Source organism: Cavia porcellus, unplaced genomic scaffold (genome assembly GCF_034190915.1).
Source record: "Cavia porcellus strain 051 isolate PalLab524CR breed Dunkin Hartley unplaced genomic scaffold, mCavPor4.1 scaffold_23, whole genome shotgun sequence".
In the NCBI taxonomy this organism is placed as follows: domain Eukaryota; kingdom Metazoa; phylum Chordata; class Mammalia; order Rodentia; family Caviidae; genus Cavia; species Cavia porcellus.
Genome location: NW_026947506.1, coordinates 8,261,476 through 8,277,244, shown reverse-complemented (window position 1 = coordinate 8,277,244; position 15,769 = coordinate 8,261,476). Strand labels below are relative to the sequence as shown.

The 15,769-nt window shown below is 44.5% G+C and overlaps 1 protein-coding gene across 6 annotated transcripts in view; it reads left to right on the top strand.

The window, feature by feature from the left end:
* Positions 1-7,577, top strand: part of Parg (poly(ADP-ribose) glycohydrolase) — a 105,486-nt gene extending 97,909 nt beyond the window's left edge. For all 6 annotated transcript variants that reach the window (XM_063233779.1, XM_063233778.1, XM_005002049.4 and 3 more), the window contains 2 exons: positions 2,445-2,573; positions 3,288-7,577. In XM_063233779.1, coding sequence (XP_063089849.1) covers positions 2,445-2,573; positions 3,288-3,442 — 284 coding nt within the window. In that variant the 3' untranslated portion in view covers positions 3,443-7,577. The remainder of the gene's footprint in view (positions 1-2,444; positions 2,574-3,287) is intronic.
* Positions 7,578-15,769: the final 8,192 nt, after the last annotated feature.

Here is a 15,769-nt window from a genome sequence, read left to right as displayed (position 1 = left end):
GTAAACATCTCTCTGTATATGCATGTTTTTTCTGAACCATTTGACCATAAATTACATGAAATACATCAGTGCGTATTTCCTAAGAGGAACACATTCTCATGTTTAGTCACATCAGTTATTAAATTCATAAATAGCATATTGGGGTTTCTGTCTACTCTCCCGTCCCTGTTCTCATGATGTCATATGACCTGATAAGGTCTTCCTGAGCCAGTCGTGATGCTTGCTTGCCTTCCCTCCCAGCATTCCACAGGCTGAGGCAGGAGGGTCGCAAGTCCAAGGCTGGCCGGGCTACAGTGTGAGACCCTGTCTCAAAAACAGCAGAAGTTTTGTCACCTCTTTTCCTCCAGCACAGGGTCCAGTGTCAGAGCACTGTGCACACCCTGTCATTTAGCCTCCCTTTGAGTGTGGAGTGTTTCCACGGCCTTTGTCCTTTGTGACATTCGTGTATTGGGTTTGCTCCCTCATGCTGAGGATGGGGCCTGGCACATGAGTCAGCCCCTGGCTCCATGATGGTGTCCTAAGACACTAGGTGACTTCAGATACCACCGGGCGCTGCACTGGGGTCACCCAGGCCTGCGTTGCCTGGTTTCTCCACGGTACGGAACAGTGGTTCCCTTTTCCCTGGTAAATAATGGACAGTCTGTGGAAGGACTTCCTGCGTCAGAGGTTCCTGTGGATTTAGCATCTCCTCAGGCCGAGGCCCTCTCCCCAGCTTTCCAGTTAGGCCCTGCTCTCTCCCGGGAGCAGGAGCCCTGGATCCCGCCTGTTTATGTATCCATCTGCCTGTTTGCCAGCGTGGTCTTGGGTGCGTGGTTTCTCAGCGTTTGTAACGCGTTGTTGTGCACAGCGCTCCAGGGCCTCGCTCATCCAGATTTGGGCGCACCGTTTTGCTGTGGTCACCTCCCATCAGTTTTTCATCACTTCCTTCCTTTCTGATACAGCAAAATGGTGTAGGTTCATCTTGGGCCTTGCTTATTCCAACCATCGAGTCAGTCACTTCTCTAAGGAACCCATCTCCTCGGGGGAATCCTGTTAAAGACCAAGATCTGGGCACTGAGTGTACTCGTTGCTACAGGAGTTTGGTGTGTGGTAACCTTCAGCCAGCAGAGCTAAAGATGTGTGCATAAACATACACCCAGGTGTGTGTCAGCCAGGCAGCAGGAGCACACTCCCAGGCCTCTAACACGCTGCTTTACCTGTACCATGGGATGTGCAAGCCTAGACAAAAGAATTGGGAATTTGTGTGTAATTCTGTCCTGGGTAGTCAAACACCGTGTTCATAAGTTACTAGGGTCATTTCCGCCCCCCCAAGTGCAGTTACGGTATTTGTTGTAGTTTACCTTTACTATAACTAGGTTCCTACCTACTCGTGCTTTTCATTGTTCTTTGCAGTACTTAGGGTCACGTCCAGGGCCCTCTTGCACTGAGCTCCGTGTCCATTTTTCTTGTGAGACAGCGTCTCACCTAGTCGTCGTGGCCGGGCGCACACTGGCAGCCCTTCCCTCGGCCCCACAGAGTGATGCGGTTACAGACCGCTACCACCTCGCCCACTTCCGTCCTTCCTACTATTATTTTATATGCATGTAGAATACATATTACTATGTTGTCGGAAAGACAAAACTGGAAAAAAAAAAAGGACAAAACTACAGATAGCCTTTGTAATGTTTTAATTTGATTCCCAGCTTCCCTTTTATAGAGTAAAAGATACATGACTGTTGGGAGGACTTTTTATTGCAATGTGTTCAGTGTAGTTGTTACTTAAATTCCACCAGCTGAGACTAAGATTGTGAAGGAACTTTATTTTTGGAGTCATTCTTTAACACAGTGGTTTGGAGCTTTGACTCCCAGGGCCAGCAGGTCCCAGTTGCTCTTCTCTTCCAGCATAGCAGAGAATTAGGTCTGATGTCTCCGATGTCAGGGACTCCAGGCTGCAGGGGCAGGTGGAGGTGGGCGTGCAGAGGGATTCGGGCGTCTCGCCAGCCCTCTTTGGGAATGCTCACCAGGGTTAATGGGAACATCAGAACCTCCCAGATGTGCCTGTGACACAAAGACCAGTGACTGTGTAATAAGACAAACTACTGTATCACGCAAACAAACACAGGAATTCAATTTCCAGGTTAATAGAAGTGAATATAAATACCAGCTCTTAAGTGCCTTGGTTTCCTGCTTCAGATGTGCTTTTCATTATTTATGGCCTAGAAAAAGTGTCTCGATGAGAATCTGGTGGCGTAATGATATTCTCAGCAGCATATCTGAAAAGTCATACAAGTAGATGATTTATGCCCACCTGTGTTCACTGTATCTAATAACGTGTGTATTCAACTTATAAATCTTTAATCTGGGTAAGGTAATGGCTCGCCAGCTGTAACTTCGCTAGCTGGCAGAGCTGACAGAACCTTGATGGGCAGTGTCATCATACAGCCGAGTCTCTTCTCTTCACGCAGCCTTAATCCAGATCCTGGCAGCCGCTGCCGCTGAGCGAGACGTGGCCTATTTCACCTTTGGGGACTCGGAATTGATGCGAGACATTTACAGCATGCACACTTTCCTCACTGAGAGGAAGCTGACTGTCGGTAAGTAGGAAGCAGGCCTGAGCCTGCGTGTCTAGACGGCTGGCCCACTCGTGGGAGAAGCGCTGGCTAAACCCGGATGGGTCACAGTGGCCTAGAAGGGAGAAACAAGTGGCTCCGAGGGAGGAGGACAAGGACAGAGGGCAGCGTTCGCAGTGCTCCTCTGCCAGCATTTCACCCGTGATTTGAAGGAGTGTGTCAGTCTGTTAAAGTAGCATCAAGAAGCTGGAGTTGCTCTACATTTTGACTTTACTATGTATAGAAAACTACAGGGGGACTGGTTCAGTGTAGACTTATGTTTAACGTGCATAAGACCCTGGATTTAATCTCCAACACCAAAACGAAGAAAAAGCAAACAAAAGGGAGAAACCCGAGAATAAATCTAGCCAACTCCAGGCCAAGGGCGCATTTATCAGACAGACATGCACTGTGCTCCTCAAGTGCGACCACCACCTCAAGAGCTAAGCAGGCATAACTCGGGTTTCCATGTGCCCCCAAGGTAGCATGGCAGGGGATGGGCATGTAGCTTAGTGATAGAACACTTGCCCACCATGTGCAAGGATCCAGGTTCAATCCCCAGCCTTGCCAAAAAATAAAAACAGCATGGACGATGCACTGTGTGTAGCCTGCTGTGTTACAGTAAGCTGGGTAACTTCTAAGTGCTTTGGGAGTCTGCAAACCTGAGTGTTTGAATCGTTCTGGCCCTTTCCTCTCCAGGAGAAGTATATAAGCTCTTGCTCCGATACTACAATGAGGAATGTAGAAACTGTCCCACCCCAGTGCCGGACGTGAAGCTTTACCCCTTCATATACCACACCGTGGAGTCGTGTGCAGAGGCTGCCGAGCAGCCAGGACAGAGGACAGGAGCCTGAGGACTGAGGGACCGAGCTCCTCCCATTGCTGCGAGGCAGTTTAAACAGTCGGCTGGACGTGTGGACTGACTGAGTGAACATAAATGTGAATGTAATCCATATTTGTAGTCAAGAGATGCGATCCCGTTACACATATGCAATGTCAGTTTGGACGTCTGGGCCCCTCCATCCTGACTTACATAGAGTTAATTATGTTTTCTTCTCATTCTCTTTTCTTCTGTTTTTTGAGTTTTGGGGGTTTTTCTTTGGGGGGTAATTGTCCTTTTTTGTGAAACCCCGTAAAAGGTGCTCAGCTACCAGGTCTTTCTTCTTGTCTGAATATTAATACAGATTGCTTCTGCAGTTAGCAAACACCAGTGAACCCAGGAAGAAGCTGAAATCCAAGAGTGTTTGTCATGGGGTTTGCAGCAAGTCCCCCTGTGAGCTTCACACCTCCTCTTGTTTAGGCTCCATGTTGTTTGGATTTTTGAATTTCAAAAACTAAGAATTAGGCCAGGTGTGGTTGTGCACCCTGTCATCCCAGCACTCAGGAGGCAGAGGCAGGAGGATCACTGTGAGTCAGAGGCCAGCCTGGGCCACAGAGTGAGTTGTTGTCTAGTCTGAATTGCATAGTGAAACCTGTCTCAAAAAGACGACAACAGCAACAACAACAGCAAAAACTAAAACTTAGGATTTTTTTCACACATGTTACATAATGCAAATATCCTAAGTTAAAATAGTTTTTTATTTATTTGAGACCGATTGATTTCTCAAAGTTACCTTGGGACACCAACATTATGTGTAATGGTTTATCTTGTGTCCTCTGATGGATTTTATTGGCACTGGGGACTTAGCTCAGTGGCACAGTGCCCACCTGGCAAGTGCCAGGTCCAGAGTTTGATTCCCAGTACCAAAACAAAAAATTATTGGCATTGTTTTTGGAAATTGACCAAGGTGAAAGGGAATATAGAACAAAACAGTTCTGCTCACATAAAGAAAAGACGGCAGGAGAATTAAAGAATTGTCCTTGTTTCTTAAGACATTTCTTTTTATACTCGGATCAATTTCTGTGACGCTTGACGTATGTTCATATAACCAAAGTTCAGGAATTGGGAACTTCCTGCAGGTTTGTGCATATTGAAGTTTCTCTGGTATCCAAAGGTTATACAGCCAATAAATACTCACTGAAAATTTGCAGAAGCTCCCATGTCACCCGTACCTTACATATGTGTGTAAGCAGCATTTGCTCTTTAGGGATGTCTGGGCAGGAGCTCATAAGGTAAATAAAACTGGAGTTGGGGGAAGTGAATAGGGTTGGACTTTATCAGGGCTCTTTCAAATCTGTTTTTCACACTTATGTTCACTTAAAACTGGAACAAATGTAAGTAATATCTCTGGAAGATGAAACTGAACATCAAAGCCGACCATCAAAGCACTGACTTAGATTCCCCGAGCCACACTGTTGAAATTCATGTGCCCTGTCTGCTGCCCCGAGAAGCCGTGGAGGTCAGATCCTGCAGCAGCAGCACCAGCAGGAAGAAAGCAGGTCAATGACCCTTGGTGTCTGGGTGGGGATTGAGAAGGTGATAGGGTTTGCCCTGGAAGGCAGCCTTGTCAGGAACACAGCTCTTACCCTACCCGCTTCTGGAATCTGGCTTCTTTCTGCTGATGCCAACATCTCTTTCCTGACTATGTTCATTTCCTAGTTTCCCCATCCCTGCACTCTCCTCTGCCAGCCAGTCCCGGGACTGGGTCAGCAGCGTTTCCTGTGCGGGGTCTGCTGGTTCCTGTGGTGAAACATAGATCCAGGCCGGATACCACCCAGTGCCCTGCTCCTGGGCCGGAAGCTGAGCCCTGGCTCCCGGTGCTGTGTTATCTCCCGGCTGCCTCCTGCTGTAGGGACGCACTGCTCTTTGTGTGCGGGCACTGGGTAGCTTCCTGAGAAGGAGCATGAAGAGTGTTCCTGTCCAGTCCTGGAGCAGGGAGGGTAGTGGAGAGAATGCAGTTAGTTTCTCCTGACAGCTCTCTGCAAAATAACAACAGCGGTTAGTTAGAATTCCTAGCTGGTGTGAGATACTTAGCAGCGCCTTTTTGTTCTCTTCCAAGTAGGGCTTATTATTTTATTTCAGATTGTATGCTTCTTGCTTCTTTAGTGTATCAAAATTGGAAATCTTAGTTTTTTTTGCCCTTTAATCTATCAAGTATAGAAACGTAGATTTTTTTTTGTTGCTCTGCTTTCATTTTGTGTTTGTGATACTGAGGATTGAGCCCAGGGCCTCAGCAACTACTGGATAAGCACTCTGCACCTGAGCAGTGCCCCAGACTTTTTCATTTTGACACAAGATCTCACAGGGTTTCCTGTGCTGACATCCAACTTGCAATCCTCCTGTCTCATCCTCCCAAGTAGGTAGAATTGCAGGTAGGGCCACCACGCCCAGCTGCCGAGCTTGGCTTTTTAATGAAACTTACTTTCGGTTTCTGTCCACCTCCCTCTGTATACAGTAGCAAAGGAAGAGCAATGTTCAGGAATGCGAAGAACAGGTTTCTACACCAGGCAGGTTGGATCCAAGTACAGCACATCCCTGATGAACATTTTCCCCTTCTCTAAAGAAAGTGAATCTTTGACTTAAGCAGCTGAAGAACAGACTGACAGCACCTACTAGGAAATAAAATGTAAAACAACAAACAGCCTGGCGTACAGTTGGTGTTCAAAAAGTGTCAAAAATATCACTGACCCAAGAGCGTGTATGGAACATCTACTGTGTATTAGCTATCATGCTGTTTGCTCTGCATTTTTTGTGTGTTTGTTTTGTTTTAATGGTAGCAAAGCTTTATTAAAGGTAGGAAAAGAAACAGGCTCTTTAGGGTGAGTTTGGGCTAAGTAAAAGAAGGGGAAAGTATCATATATCCTGCAATGATGGGGCAGGCTGTTGCAGGTGTTTTGGCCCATCTTTCCAGCAAGCTGCAGGCCCAGAGAATTTCTGGGACAGAAAGCCAGCTCAGCTTCCAGGATTTCATTACCAAAGTATCTGGCATCAGTGGAGTCAGTAGAACAAAGTCCCCTAGTTCTTCCCCAAGTTCCTGGTACCGGTTACCTGAAATACGCAGGGCGAGGCTTTTGGACTTGGGATTTTAAAATATTTTTTTGCCTGTATACAGTGAGGTGCCCTGGGAGTGTGACCCCAGCCTGAGCAGGAGGTTCACTGATGTGTATGTGTTCTGTTCACATAGCCAAAGGTAACTGCACGGTGTTTTTAGTGCGCTTGCATTCTAACAGGACTTGTCACCTGAGGTCATACGTGAGGTTTCCTACTTAGGACATTCAGTGCTTGGAAAGTTTCAGGATTCGGGGAATGTGGGGTTTGGGGGTTTTCAGATGATGGGTGTTTGTGTACTAATTCTTCATTTGGAGTAGTCAGCACGGGCTGTCTAGTCGTCCCTGAGAAAGTTGCCTCTTCTCACGGGCTGCTGTGACGTTTGGGGCAGGCAGGGCCAGCTGGACTGGAAAGGGAGCCGTCAGCAGCTCTGCGGGGTGCTTCTCTCCAGCACCGCTGCTCTGGAAACCAAGTTTCAGCTAAGTGGTTCTGCTCCGGACGGACTGGAGCGAGGGAGCGCTGGTTCACTGTCTCCAAGGCGTCTTCACCGGGTAGCAGCAGCTGCATCGTTCTCCCACCCAGTCTCCTCCAGCCGAGCGGCTGCGTGTTCCGTGCTTTTTTCTGGTGGAAGGAAGACTTGGATCTCGCACATCTACTTAAAGAGCAGTGAAGAATGAGAGGCCTGTGCGCAGGTGACTCCTTCCTCTGCAAGGAAGGAAAGTTCGGCGTCGCAGGAGCAGCTCAGTGTCTTACTCCTTGCCGTGTGGAGAGGAGGCCGCCCGGTGTGGTGCGTCCTGGCTAAGCTGCCAAGACCGCCGTCCTCGGTCACCACGTCCTGCTCCCCGGTGCCACGCGGATCTGTGAGCCTTCGTGTGGAAGGCTTCCCGAACAGACAACAAAACCATGTACGTTTACCTGGAAAAGCATTTTATTTCTCCTGTTTATTTTAAATGTAAAGCTAATGTGTCGTGATGAGTCTGGAATTGGGGATGAGGAGAGGTTGTGCTGATGTTTACGTGACTTTTGTAAGAAGACAATAAAGAAGTTCTGATCCCCTTGGATCACCTCTGTTTTCCTCCCGTACTGCCGCTTTTCACCTGCAGTTTTGTATACGTGACCTCAGCTTTTTTAAAACATGTGAGAAGTTTAGTGAGCATGTTGGAGTAGACTTAGCGTCCTGCATCAGGTGCGGAGAGATGTCCCTGGTGTGAGGGGCCTGAGGAGCCTCCGGAGGTGCAGAGGTCTGGCCGCGCTCGTTCTCCTGCCCCCCGGGTTCCCGAGGCCGGGACCTTCCAGGGGGTTCCTGATTGCCACTTCCCACCAAGCCAGCAAGAGGGCTGATGTCCTAAGGCTTCTGAGGACCTTGTCCTTAGCCCTTGGCATCCCGCAGACCCTGCAGGTGCCTCTGCAAGCCATGTGTGGGGCTCTGCTCGGGGCATGCGGAGAGGAGCTGTTGCCCTCTGCACCCGGGGAAGGTAAGCAGCCCTTGGCCCTTGGGCACTCCGTCCGCACTCCTCTGCTCCACGTCTGCCTACAGAGACCGGGTGAACCTTTACGCTGTCAGTTTGGGGACTTGAACAGCGTCCTGCATCCTGTAGGTACGCTTCTGTGTTGAGCTCCCATATCCCACTTCTCTGTGAGTTTGTAACAACCAACCTGCAGTGGCATCAAACATATGGCACACATGCCGCTGTGGCCTGTTCGTCATCAAGAGCTCTACAAGGTTCACCATCGATGCCCTAGAGCCTAACGTAACGGAGCTGGCACAGTGCCCCTCTTGACTCTGGCAGTGTCTGCCCTCCAGGTCCCAGTGGGCCTTGGACCCTCAGAAAGTAGCTCCATGTTAAAACATGATGTTAAGTTTTGCGCCAGTAACCTGTAAGCTTGGAAGTAAAATTTCAGTGTTTAGAGAAAAATGTGTTCAGGGCGGAGCTGATGGTAACCTCCACGCTCTGCTTCGATGTTGAACCCATCTGGAGATCTCACCGTAACCCTGACCTCATGAGGTCGGTATTTGTCAGTTTCACAGATACCAGTGAACAGTTTCTTCACATCCTAGCATCTCTGAAATCAAAATATTTCAGAAAATTTGCAGTAGATTTCTTAATGGTGTATTTTACAGTCAGTGGCGTCTTGTTATTTGAGAAAACCTTGCTTTTTATTTTTGTTCCTTATTGATGCTTAGGAGTGAAGCTGACCCAGCACACTTGTTGCCAGCAAACCTACCTGCTGGGATGCCTAAGCCAGTTGTGGAGGCACACGCCTGAAATCCCAGCACTCTGGGAGGCTGAGGCAGGACAGGCGTGAGCCCTAAGCCTAGTCTGGGCAATTCAGCAACTAATAAGACTGTCTCAAAAAAGATGGGGGGATGTAACTTGGTGGCCCTCAATACCACCACCACTACCCCCAAAAACGATAAAGAACGGTTAAGAATGTTAAAGGAAATGCTTTAAACAACAGTGGAAAAAGAAATAAAAAATATAGGTAAACACAATAAACTTCACTTGAGATTTCCGGATGTTTCTATTGAAGCCAAAAAAAAATTTTTTTTTTTGTCTTTTTCATTTTTATGGGTACTGGGGATCGAACTGACGACCGCCTGCTTGCAAGGCAGGTGCTTATGCCGCTGAGCTAAATCCCCAGCCCCCGAAGCAAAATTTTAACAATTGTAGCTTTCAGTGTATGTTGAGTGAATGATTGGCAGTTGTGAATATGGGAGAGTAAAGGGCCGTGAAGAGGTCAGGGTTCCACACTACCTCACACACTGGTAAGATGTGGACACAGCGAGAGCTTGATAAGCTGTGTGTACACCGTGTAATGCCGAGAGCAGCCACTAGGGTGGCGATAAAAACACCCTCAGAAACATTTCAGTACATCAGATAGGACCCTGCTCTTTAAAAAAGATTCCATTTACTTGCAGGAGGATAGGAAAAAGAAAATGTACACAGAGCAACCAGTAAACAAATAATGACAGAAATACAAAAATGTGGCTTGGAAAACATCACTAAAATTGATAAGCCTCCAGTAAGGGTGCCTAAAGGAAGGGGGGGAAAGCTATAAATTACTAATATTAGAAATATATATATAAGGGATGTCACTACCTATCCCATGACATTAAATGATAAGGAATATTATGGACAGTTTTATATGCACAGTTTTGATGAGGAAGAAACTAATTAATAGAAAAATACAATTGCCAAAAATCACAAGAAATGGAAACATGAGTATGCCTATCTGTAGAAAGACATTAGATTGGTAATTAATGATCTTCCCAATGGAAAATACCAGGCATGGATGGTTTCTGGGGAATCTGCTAAACACTTAGGGAAGAAACATTTACAGTCTGAAGGAAGCTAGGAGCAAAAGGGGCTTCCTGACCCATCTGTGAGGTCAGCATTACCCTAAAAACAAAGTCAGACAAAGATTAAAAGAAAGCTGCAGGAATGGATCTCGTGAGAAATGGATTGTAAAAATTCTCAACAAACTATTACTTGACTGAGTTCAGCATATTTAAGGAATTGTGTGCAGTGACGAAGTGGAATTTATCCCACAAAGGCAAGCTGGCCCAACACTGAAACATCAGTGTCTGTGCTCCAGCACATCAAGGGGCTTTAAAGATAATAACAGTTATGTCAGTGAATCAGAAATAGCATCCAGCAAAATCCAGTTTCCATTCATGGTGAAAAAAAAAAAAAAAGCTCAACAAACTGGAATGGGGTGGGACTTTTGAAAAACAATAGACCCAGAAAACCTACAGCTAACATCACACTTAATGGTAAGAAGCTCGAAGATTTCCTGCCAAGATCAGGTACCATTCATAATTAAAACTCAATAACCTAGGAGTGTGGGCTAGAAACCCTCGGCTGTTTAAAAAGCTACAGAAGAACATCTGCAGCTGATAAACACCATGCTTACGTTAAGAGACGAGATGCTTTGCTACTTTAAAAAGCAGGAGCACAGATGTCCACCCTCACTGCTCCTGTTGATGAAATGTGATGCAGTTTCAGCTGTGGTCAGTGTCCTTTGCTAGGTGCATGGAAGAAGAAACTGCAGTTCAACCGATGAAGAAACCAGTTCAACAGTACATTGGAGTGCCATTCAGCAATAAGAAACAGCCATCAAAATACTAAAAAAATCACTCCAGAACCTTAAATGTGGACAATGGAAAGAAGCCAGTCTAAGGTGACATCCTGTCTGGCAAAACGTGTGTGTGTGTGTCTGCTTGCTTGCCAAGGGTTCAGGGTGGAAGGGAGGGATGACAGTTTGCCGCACAATGTTTAGGAAGAGCCCATACTGTGTGATCCCATAATGGTAGATACAGGACACACGTGTCAGATGCCATGGAACTGTACAGTGTGGTGAACCCTAATGTCAGTTGTGGGCACCAGTGAATAACTGTATCAAACTGGCTTGTCAGTTACAAATGTACCACTGTGCAAGATGTGAGTCATAGGCTGTGAGATGGAAAGGTATTAGAGGGGAACCTGTACACTCTCCAACTGTTTTAACCAAAAATGTTCTAAAAAGTAAACATTGAACATGTAATTCATTAAAATAAAAGTATTATGAATTGATTATAGAGCCAGATTTTGCATGGCTTCGAGCCACATTGAGAAGATTTCTGCCCCTAAGGGTAATGCAGAGCCATGACTGTAGGCCTCAGACTTCTGTTAGGCTTGCAGAAGCAGCACATATTGAAGATCCGTGACGGGCACCTGCTCTTCCTGGGCATCTTTGTGATAAAGGCGTGAGCCCTGCCCACCGGACTAAGGAAACCCATTTCTGAGTACATCGATGTATCGATGAGGACATCAGATTGTCTACTAAAGTCAACACACATTTCATACAAGTTTTAGGATTCACCAGTCCCTAAGTGAAAGGATCCATAAAGTTCTGCTTTTAACAGGATACAATGAATACTTCAAAAAAAATCAGATACACATTTAAAGCTTTTCTGTTCTTGAAAAGCCCTACTTCCTTGCTCCTAAGATCTACTTTTAATATCTATTACTCTGCAGTTTCACGCCAAATCCATTTGCTCTACTTGGTATTTATTGCATTTTCCTGGCTCTGTTGTTTCATGCATTTTATATTTCATTAGTCATAAATTCTCTTCAAATGTTGTGTCCCCTCCATTTCCCGTTATTTCTCGGAATTCAGGATCTATTTCATACGCCTCCCTGTCTTCCATTTCCCTTAACAATTTTGAGTGTAAAATAAAAAAGCTCTGTTGTGTCTGCCTGGTCCATAGCCACACCTGCCCAGCAGCCCCAGGGCCCTGCCACCCCATGCGCTACCACAATGGGAGTGAGGTGGCAGCGCTTGGCCCCTGACCTCGAGGCGATGCTGCATCCCTGGAAGCCATCAGGTGGGGAGGCCTGGGAGATGGGAGGGGCCTCATAGAGGATAGACAGGTGATATAGGGATGACTGGGTCACAGGCTGAAGGAAGAAGGGCGGGGGGGCTACCAGGAGCAAGCCAACATCACAGGAGATGAAAGGGCGTGGCTGGGGGCCTCCCTGCCGTGCAGGTGAGGGGCTGATGCTGGGGTTGGGGAGTGGGGTCTCCACAGCCAGTGTTAGACTTTGTTTCCAAGTGAGGATAAGGTAAATGAGGACCGAGAGATGAGATGAGCTCTGAACCCCAGTGTCCTGTATCTTGTGTTTGTTTCTAGGATAGAAAGGGAAGAGAGTTTTAAGTTTTTTCCTATATCTCAACTTTTAAACAACCCTAATGTTCATGGCCAGGAGAACAAAAAAGCAATTTGTAGCATATTCATAGACCAAAATTGCTGAGAAATAAAAATCAATTACTGATTTAAAAAAATCACTAAAACAAGATGGATGAATCTCAAAAACATAAGCTAAGTGAAAAAAGCCAACACAGAAAACTGCAAAGTATGATCCACTTGTGAGATTCGAGACTGGACAAACCAGTCCATGATTGAAAAGTCAGAAAAATGTTATCAAGTGGGGTCAAAGATTTACTTGGAAATGGCGTTAAGAGCCTGTCGGCGGGGATGGCAATGCCCCGTATATTCACACAGCAGATGGGTTAAAGAGATTATGCAACTGTCAGAATTCAGCAAATCCCTGTGCATTTCATTTTACGTAGGTTTTACATGTTACATATTGACCGTTAAAACATGCACAACAGCCAGGCACAGGGGTGCACAGCTATCCTCTCAGCTCTTGGAAAACAGCCATTCCTACCCCATCTGCCCATGAGCGTAGGGACACGCCTCAGCTTGAGCGACTGCCCGTGAGCTGGGGTGGACAGAAAAAACAAAAAAAACTTGCTAGACTCTAAGACTGCTGATCCCAGAATTCAAACATACAGAGAAAATTGTTTCATGCAGTCTACAGTCACCTGGGGAGTGGTTACATGCACATATAGTCTGGCGCTACTTTTTTCTTTTTTAATCCCCTTCCTTTACCCTCCCCCTCCTCCTGTGGATCCCCTTTTACCTTTTCATACTTATTATTTGTCTTACCACATGTTCCGGCACATAACGCTCACACTGATTGGAGTTATTGGGTCCCACATATGTACATCTTTATTCCTCCCTTTTCCCCTTCCCCTCCTCCTCACCCCCCTCCTGGTTCCTTTGGACCACTTCCCTATACGGTGAGATCGGCCCCCTGGGCTCTGTCCATCCTTTATCATTTGTGAGACATGCCATGGGATATTTAAGCTTGTGTGTCTGATTTATTTCACTCAACACTGTATTTTCCTACAAATGCCTCAAATTTTTCACTCTATAGCCAAGCAGCATTCCATTACAAATACCACACTTTCTTTATTCAATTTCTTAAAGCATTGAATTCTTAAATAATTGGATAAAGATCCACATTTCTTTATCCAATCATCCGTTGATGGGTATACAGGCTGCTTCCGGGATTTAGCTATTACCAGTTTGCTGCTATAAACATTGGTGTGCAAGTATCACTGTAGTATAATGATTAAAGCTTTTGGGGGAAGATACCTAGCAGGGAGAGAGCTGGGCCATACAGAATTTCTAATTGCAGTTCTTTGAGAAATCATCATACTGATTTCCATAATGCTTGTACCAATTTTCATTCCCAACGAAAAGGGGAGTTTCCCTTTTTACCACAGCCGTGCCAGTGTGTTATTGTTGGATTGCTTAATGATCACCATCTTAGTGTTGTTTTAATTTGCATTTCTCTAGTGGCCAGAGATGATGAAAATTTCTTCATGCATTTGTTAACCATTTGTATGTTTCCTTCATGAAGTACATATTTCTTTCTGTAGCGCATTTCTTAACGGAGTCTTTTAGTTTAGGTAGTTTAGTTTTTTGTTTTTTGAGTTCTTTGTATATTCTGATATTAGTCCTCCTTCTGAAGAGTAGGCTGGCAAAAACACTTTCCCATTTTGTAGGTGGTCTCTTTACTCCACTGGTTGATTCTTTTGATGTATAGAAGATTTTTAGTCTGATATACTCTCATTTGTTGATTCTTGCTATTTCTTTTTGCAATTGAGATTCTGTTTAGAAAATCCTTTCCTAGTGGATAAAAAAGATGTGATATTTTTGTACAGTGGAATACTACTCAGCTAAAAGAAAGGCCACATTGAGTTTTTTATAGGTAAATGGAAGCAACTTGAGACCATACTCATAAGTGAAATAAATCAAACTCACATGTGTAAATACCATATTGTCTCCCTAGTGTAAAAAACTGAATGAGTAAATAAGATTCAAAATCTTCAATAAATATTGTGAAAAGGTAACAGATTGCTCAAAGAGGAAAACATAACCTAGACAAGGAAAAGGAGAAAAGAAGGAACAGAAAAGAAATAAGATATAAATTTGTATATATACACTTAAGATCTACTAAGATGGTTAATTCTATTCTTGAAATAAAAAAAGTTAACATCAGTAGGATTAGAACAATTTTGCATGACTGTGTCTGGTAATTCAAGTAAGACTTTTGAAGATAACTGTACAAAGCAACATAATTTGTTATGTGCCTACCACCTTGTTTTGAAAGCCTACATTGTTACTGTTTTGGGCTCTTAGATATAGTTATTTATTTGTTGTTTTGCTTTTCCCTCTAATACAGAAAGGATAGATGTATACATTTAGGCTCATATGCCTAGAACTTCACCTCAAGAGTTTACAAGAATTGATTTTATTATGTGTGATAGTATGAACAACTATATTGAAGAAAACAAGATACCATGGTAACTGTTGATGATTTCCTGTCATTTTGATTAAAATCCAGTAATGCTTTTATTCTTGCTTTTGATTGATTTTAGTCTGTTTTCAATTATTTGATTTCAATATGTGTAAAAGTATGTGCAGCTATTTTGAAGAAAATAAGAGACATTATGGTAGCCGTTGTTGATTTCCTAGAGTCTGGTCTGGAAAGCCCTTACACCTGTCATTCGTTTGTTTTGACTGCTTTTATACTATTTTGAGTTGTATTAACTTACTGTGTGTGAAGGTATGGACAACTATTTCAAAGAGAACGAGACATTATGGTAGCCATTATTGATTTCCTGCTGTCTTTTTCTGAAACTCTATGGGTTTTACATTGTTTTACCCTACTCTGTTCTGTTCTGTTTTGTTTTGTTTTATTCTGCTTAAAATTTAAAAAAAAAATCCTGTCCTATACCTGTATCTTCAAGTGTTTTACTGTCTTCCAGGTTTGTTTCTGTTTTAGTGTTTGGATATTTGATTTAGTACATGGTTAGAGATAAGGGTCCAGTTTCATTCTTCTAACCAGCAGGTAGCCAGTTTTCCAAACACCGTCTGTTGAATACACTGCCTTCCTCCGTCATAAGCTTTGGCCCCTTTGTCAAGAGAGAACAGTTGCATATGTCTGAGAAGGCTTCTGTAGCCTCAGTTCTGTCCCACGGATCCGCTGGTGCAGGGCCCTTAACAACCTGCTGTGACTTGTGTCTGCATGTCACCCCAAAGCCGCAGATCTATTTTTCCTCTTTCTTTTTTACTGGTTTTTGAAGATTTGGGCAATTTCCCTTATTTTTCTTTTTCTTTTTCTTTTTGTCCTTTTCTTCTTTCTTTAGCCTTTTATTCTTATCTTTCCTTTCCTTTTTTCGTATTTTTTCAGTTATCTTTATTGAATTTAATTAATTTTCTTTCATTCCTTAATAGAATCCTTTCTTCACTTTTCTCTCCCCTTTCTTATATTCCATGACTTCTCCAACCTCTCTGTTTACCATTAGTATAACCATTAAATTTTATTAATTTTTTTTTTTGGTACCAGAGAATGAA